At 46.9% G+C, this 8203-nt stretch overlaps 1 protein-coding gene across 1 annotated transcript; it reads right to left on the reverse strand.

The window, feature by feature from the left end:
- Positions 1-816: 816 nt before the first annotated feature.
- On the reverse strand, positions 817-1731 carry LOC115005382 (olfactory receptor 6N2-like). The gene has a single exon (XM_029427181.1). The coding sequence runs from the start codon at positions 1729-1731 to the stop codon at positions 817-819; it is 915 nt and encodes a 304-aa protein (XP_029283041.1).
- Between the last annotated feature and the right edge of the window lie 6472 nt (positions 1732-8203).

An 8203-nucleotide genomic window follows, 5' to 3' on the forward strand; every position in this document is an offset into this window, starting at 1 on the left:
GACTTGATTATTGTTTAGTTTAAGTTTTCATTCCAATGCTCTTTGTGAGGGAAAACACTTGAATTTACACCCGAGAAACAATTTAGGGTAACAGTTTTATGTACACTTCAAGACATTCAAACCAACTTCAATTTTCTGGCTCTTCATTTTACTTGTAGCTTTAGTTGCAATGAGCTATGAACACTTCCAGTGTTCCCCATCGCAGACTGGTGTCCCTTTACACCACAGTATTTCAGTTTCTTCTTGCAACCACAATTATCAGTTTAATCATTATACATTTATACTCAGGAGTTATTACTCACCCCATACACTATTAATCATAAAGACCAGACCCTGAACTTTCTGTCAATTTGATACGTGGGGCTCACTGTATTCTCCTGCAGAAACTAAAACTAAAACTAAACGGGTATAATTCATGGCTACAACATCAGATTGCCAGTTGAAGCTGGTAATACTTGACCTTTCTGGTACTGATGAGATATGCTACTTTATTTATATTATTATATATTCTCTATTCATGGGATTGTTCTTATTCCTGGACCTGTAACTCTTTATTACTTGCTGATTTGTTGGTTTGCCCCAATTGGAGCCAATGCACATATGTATATCTCTAACAGTTATATTAAACTTACCTAACAAAGCTGCAGAGAACATTAACAAAATCATATTTTTGGAATAATTGAAGCATATTGAGTCGTCATTACATTGTTCAAACTGAAGATACTCTTTACTGTTTACATGTTTCCATCTGTATTATTATTTTGAAAGAAATGACATCACTCACATCACTGTTAATGGAACATCACTTTTAATGCATTAGCTCACTTTGGCTTGACAGAACAATCTTTTCAGGTGTTTAGAGATTTCTTTCATCTTTAGTCCATATATAACTGGATTAAAAAGCGGATAATACAAAAACGCTTGTAATGTCATTATGAAATGTAAATCAGATCCCAGTTGTATTATAATGACATCATATGCACACAAAGAGGAGAAGCAAAATAAAACTATCAGGTGGGGTAAACAAGTCTGTGCAGCTTTTCTTCTGACATTTCTCCCACTTCGATAAGATATTATAAGTATTCTGGTGTATGTAAAAAGTATGAAGAGCAAAGGGAAAAGTGCCATACTGAACAGAGCATACACATCATATAAAGATAGCGCTTTTGAACTCACACAGAAGAGATTGTAAATTGAATTGTTACAAAAAATTGAATTCAAAGTTGAATTACAGAATTTTGTATTAAGAATTAGTATTGCTGAAACTGCAACCTGACAAGCAGGCAGCAGCCAAGAGAGAGCCAGAATAACACTCACTGTGGTTCTTCTCATGATAGTTGGATATTGCAGAGGTTTACATATAGACACATATCTGTCATAGGACATGGCTGACAACAGGAAGAAATCTGAAGCACTTAAGGAATAATATAAAAAAAATTGAAAGAGACAAGCTGAATATGATATGATCTGTTTGTCGGATAAAAAGTCATTTAACATCTTTGGGTACATAGCAGTGGTGTAAACAATAGAGTTCAGAAGCAATGCTGCAATGAAAATGTACATCGGCTCATGGAGGTTCTTGTGTTTCCAAATAAGGTACATAATGGTGAAATTAAAGCAGATTGTCATAATATATACAATAAACATAATAGAAAAATACAAATACCTGTATTTGCCTATTTCCACATACCCACCAAGAGTTATATATGTTACATTTAATTCATCATCCATTTAGAACATAACACATTAACATTAATTAATTAGACAGGTGGGTTGTATAACAATCATAAATGATAAAACAGAGAGAAGAAGTCTTACTATGAAGATATGCATGAACATATTCAACAACACGTCTTATTCATTTACAGATACCGGACCTTAAACTGCACTCGATGCTAGTTTATCTTCACACATCAGAAAGTGAACTGTTTCTGTCAGATGAAACATTTTATGAAATCTTTCACCCTCCATGGATCTCATTAACTCTTCCACCAAGTTGAACAACTTCAGAAAACTCTGGAGGCCTGAACCCATAGGTGTCAAACTTTATTTACATGAGTGTGTGTTCACTTAACTTAACTAGTTTGAGGAGGCTTTGCAGGGTTGGTGCGAGGCCCTAATCATTGACCTGCATGTGCACTAACCACAGTACAACCTCAGGTTACTGCACAATTTCATACATATGGAGTTTGAACTCCTACAGACAATTATAAGCAACACACAGTTACGATGTCCATCACAAAAGCAATGACCAAAATGCACATTTACGCTTTAAAACATTATGCAGGCCATGTATGAAACCCAGATGGAGGCAGGAATCTCTGATTGTCTGACTAACATCTCTCAGTGGATGTCCACACACCACTTGAAGCTCAACCTCGAAAAAACCAAACGGATTTTCCTTGCAGCGAAGGACTCTCCCATCCAAGACCTCACTATAAACATCTGCACCTCAGTTGTGACTACAAGGTATCTGTGTGTGACACTGGAAGACCAACTGTCCTTCAGCGCCAACATCACTGCAACAACCCGCTCCTGTAGACACTCTGTACAACATCAGGAGGACACGTCCCCTCCTGTAGACACACTCTGTCCAACATCAGGAGGACACGTCTCCTACTGCAGAGACACTCTGTACAACATCAGGAGGACACGTCACCTCCTGTAGACACACTCTGTACAACATCAAGAGGACACGTCCCCTCCTGAAGACACACTCTGTACAACATCAGGAGGACACATCCCCTCCTGTAGACACTCTGTACAAAATCAGGAGGACACGTCCCCTCCTGTAGACACACTCTGTACAACATCAGGGGGACACGTCCCCTCCTGAAGACACACTCTGTACTACATCAAGAGGACACGTCCCCTCCTGAAGACACACTCTGTACTACATCAGGAGGACACGTCCCCTCCTGTAGACACACTCTGTACAACATCAGGAGGACACGTCCCCTCCTGTAGACACACTCTGTACAACATCAGGGGGACACGTCCCCTCCTGTAGACACACTCTGTACAACACCAGGAGGACACGTCCCCTCCTGTAGACACACTCTGTACAACACCAGGAGGACACGTCCACTCCTGTAGACACACTCTGTACAACATCAGGAGGACAAGTCCCCTCCTGTAGACACACTCTGTACAACATCAGGAGGAAACATCCCCTCCTGAAGACACTCGGTACAACATCAGGAGGACACGTCCCCTCCTGTAGACACACTCTGTACAACATCAAGAGGACACGTCCCCTCCTGTAGACACACTCTGTCCAACATCAGGAGGACACGTCTCCTACTGCAGAGACACTCTGTACAACATCAGGAGGACACGTCACCTCCTGTAGACACACTCTGTACAACATCAAGAGGACACGTCCCCTCCTGAAGACACACTCTGTACAACATCAGGAGGACACATCCCCTCCTGTAGACACTCTGTACAAAATCAGGAGGACACGTCCCCTCCTGTAGACACACTCTGTACAACATCAGGGGGACACGTCCCCTCCTGTAGACACACTCTGTACAACATCAGGGGGACACGTCCCCTCCTGAAGACACACTCTGTACTACATCAAGAGGACACGTCCCCTCCTGAAGACACACTCTGTACTACATCAGGAGGACACGTCCCCTCCTGTAGACACACTCTGTACAACATCAGGAGGACACGTCCCCTCCTGTAGACACACTCTGTACAACATCAGGGGGACACGTCCCCTCCTGTAGACACACTCTGTACAACACCAGGAGGACACGTCCCCTCCTGTAGACACACTCTGTACAACACCAGGAGGACACGTCCACTCCTGTAGACACACTCTGTACAACATCAGGAGGACAAGTCCCCTCCTGTAGACAGACTCTGTACAACATCAGGAGGAAACATCCCCTCCTGAAGACACTCGGTACAACATCAGGAGGACACGTCCCCTCCTACAGAGACACTCTGTACAACATCAGGAGGACACGTCCCGTCCTGTAGACACACTATACAACATCAGGAGGACACGTCCCCTCTTGTAGAAACACTCTGTACAACATCAGGAGGACACACCCCTCCTGAAGACACACTATACAACATCAGGAGGATACGTCCCCTCCTGTAGATACTCTGTACAACATCAGGAGGACACGTCCCCTCCTGAAGACACACTATACAACATCAGGAGGATACGTCCCCTCCTGTAGACACACTATACAACATCAGGAGGACATGTCCCCTCCTGTAGATACTCTGTACAACATCAGGAGGACACGTCTCCTCCTGCAGAGACACTCTGTACAACATCAGGAGGACACGTCCCCTCCTGCAGAGACACTCTTAACAACATCAGGAGGACACGTACCCTCCTGAAGACACTCTGTACAACATCAGGAGGACACGTCCCCTCCTGTAGACACACTCTGTACAACATCAGGAGGACACGTTCCCTCCTGAAGACACACTCTGAACAACATCAGGAGGACACGTTCCCTCCTGAAGACACACTCTGTACAACATCAGGAGGACACGTTCCCTCCTGAAGACACACTCTGTACAACATCAGGAGGACACGTCCCCTCCTGTAGACACTCTGTACAACATCAGGAGGACACGTCCCCTCCTGTAGACACTCTGTACAACATCAGGAGGACATGTCCCCTCCTGTAGACACACTCTGTACAACATCAGGAGGACACGTCTCCTACTGCAGAGACACTCTGTTCAACATCAGGAGGACACGTCCCCTCCTGTAGACACTCTGTACAACATCAGGAGGACACGTCTCCTACTTCAGAGACACTCTGTACAACATCAGGAGGACACGTCCCCTCCTGTAGACACTCTGTACAACACCAGGAGGACACGTCCCCTCCTGTAGACACACTCTGTACAACATCAGGAGGACACGTCCCCTCCTGAAGACAGACTCTGTACAACATCAGGAGGAAACATCCCCTCCTGAAGACACTCGGTACAACATCAGGAATACACATCCCCTCCTACAGAGACACTCTGTACAACATCAGGAGGACACACCCCTCCTGAAGACACACTATACAACATCAGGAGGATACGTCCCCTCCTGTAGACACACTGTACAACATCAGGAGGACACGTCCCCTCCTGTAGATACTCTGTACAACATCAGGAGGACACGTCTCCTCCTGTAGACACACTCTGTACAACATCAGGAGGACACGTTCCCTCCTGAAGACACACTCTGTACAACATCAGGAGGACACGTCCCCTCCTGTAAATACTCTGTACAACATCAGGAGGACACGTCTCCTCCTGTAGACACACTCTGTACAACATCAGGAGGACACGTTCCCTCCTGAAGACACACTCTGTACAACATCAGGAGGACACGTCCCCTCCTGTAGACACTCTGTACAACATCAGGAGGACACGTCCCCTCCTACAGAGACACTCTGTACAACATCAGGAGGACACACCCCTCCTGAAGACACACTATACAACATCAGGAAGATACGTCCCCTCCTGTAGATACTCTGTACAACATCAGGAGGACACGTCTCCTCCTGCAGAGACACTCTGTACAACATCAGGAGGACACGTCCCCTCCTGTAGACACACTCTGTACAACATCAAGAGGACACGTCCCCTCCTGTAGACACTCTGTACAACATCAGGAGGACACGTCCCCTCCTGTAGACACACTCTGTACAACAACAGGAGGACACGTCCCCTCCTGTAGACACACTCTGTACAACATCAAGAGGACACGTCCCCTCCTGTAGACACTCTGTACAACATCAGGAGGACACGTCCCCTCCTGTAGACGCTCTTTACAACATCAGGAGGACACGTCCCCTCCTGTAGAGACACTCTGTATATCATCAGGAGGACACGTCTTCTCCTGTAGACGCTCTTTACAACATCAGGAGGACACGTCCCCTCCTGTAGACACACTCTGTTCAACATCAAGAGGACACGTCCCCTCCTGTAGACGCTCTTTACAACATCAGGAGGACACGTCCCCTCCTGTAGAGACACTCTGTATATCATCAGGAGGACACGTCTTCTCCTGTAGACGCTCTTTACAACATCAGGAGGACACGTCCCCTCCTGTAGAGACACTCTGTATATCATCAGGAGGACACGTCTTCTCCTGTACACACACTCTGTACAACTTCAGGAGGACACGTCCCCTCCTGAAGACACACTCTGTACAACAACAGGAGGACACATCCCCTCCTGTAGACACTCGGTACAACATCAGGAGGAAACGTCTCCTCCTGCAGAGACACTCTGTACAACATCAGGAGGACACGTACCCTCCTGCAGAGACACTCTGTACAACATCAGGAGGACACGTACCCTCCTAGAGAAATTCTGTACAACATCAGGAGGACACGTCCCCTCCTGTAGACACTCGGTACAACATCAGCAATCCACGTACCCTCCTACAGAGACACTCTGTACAACACCAGGAGGACACGTCCCCTCCTGTAGACACACTCTGTACAACATCAGGAGGACACGTTCCCTCTTGTAGACACACTCTGTACAACATCAGGAGGACACGTTCCCTCTTGTAGACACACTCTGTACAACATCAGGAGGACACATCCCCTCCTGAAGACACACTATACAACATCAGGAGGATACGTCCCCTCCTGTAGACACACTATACAACATCAGGAGGACACGTCCCCTCCTGTAGACACACTCTGTACAACATCAGGAGGACACGTTCCCTCTTGTAGACACACTCTGTACAACATCAGGAGGACACATCCCCTCCTGAAGACACACTATACAACATCAGGAGGATACGTCCTCTCCTGTAGACACACTATACAACATCAGGAGGACACGTCCCCTCCTGAAGACACACTCTGTACAACAACAGGAGGACACGTCCCCTCCTGCAGACACACTCTGTACAACTTCAGGAGGACACGTCCCCTCCTGCAGACACACTCATTACAACATCAGGAGGACACGTCCCCTCCTGAAGACAGACTCTGTACAACAACAGGAGGACACATCCCCTCCTGTAGACACTCGGTACAACATCAGGAGGAAATGTCCCCTTCTACAGAGACACTCTGCACAACATCAGAAGGACACATCCCCTCCTGAAGACACACTCGGTACAACATCAGGAGGAAATGTCCCCTTCTACAGAGACACTCTGCACAACATCAGAAGGACACATCCCCTCCTGAAGACACACTCTGTTCAACATCAGGAGGACATGTCCCCTCCTGTAGACACACTCTGTACAACATCAGGAGGACACGTCTCCTCCTACAGAGACACTCGGTACAACATCAGCAATACACGTACCCTCCTACAGAGACACTCTGTACAACACCAGGAGGACACGTACCCTCCTGTAGACACACTCTGTACAACATCAGGAGGACACGTCTCCTCCTGCAGAGACACTCTACAACATCAGGAGGACACGTACCCTCCTGCAGAGACACTCTGTACAACATCAGGAGGACACGTACCCTCCTGGAGAAATTCTGTACAACATCAGGAGGACATGTCCCCTCCTGTAGACACACTCTGTACAACATCAGGAGGACACGTCTCCTCCTACAGAGACACTCGGTACAACATCAGCAATACACGTACCCTCCTACAGAGACACTCTGTACAACACCAGGAGGACACGTCCCCTCCTGTAGACACACTCTGTACAACATCAGGAGGACACGTCTCCTCCTGCAGAGACACTCTGTACAACATCAGGAGGACACGTACCCTCCTGCAGAGACACTCTGTACAACATCAGGAGGACACGTACCCTCCTGGAGAAATTCTGTACAACATCAGGAGGACACGTCCCCTCCTGCAGACACACTCTGTACAACATCAGGAGGACATGTCCCCTCCTGTAGACACACTCATTACAACATCAGGAGGACACGTCCCCTCCTGCAGACACACTCTGTACAACATCAGGAGGACACGTCCCCTCCTGTAGACACACTCTGTACAACATCAGGAGGACACATCCCCTCCTGAAGACACACTCTGTACTACATCAGGAGGACACGTCCCCTCCTGTAGACACACTCATTACAACATCAGGAGGACACATCCCCTCCTGTAGACACTCGGTACAACATCAGGAGGAAATGTCCCCTTCTACAGAGACACTCTGCACAACATCAGAAGGACACATCCCCTCCTGAAGACACACTCGGTACAACATCAGGAGGAAATG

Source organism: Cottoperca gobio, unplaced genomic scaffold, assembly GCF_900634415.1.
Source record: "Cottoperca gobio unplaced genomic scaffold, fCotGob3.1 fCotGob3_296arrow_ctg1, whole genome shotgun sequence".
Lineage (NCBI taxonomy): Eukaryota > Metazoa > Chordata > Actinopteri > Perciformes > Bovichtidae > Cottoperca > Cottoperca gobio.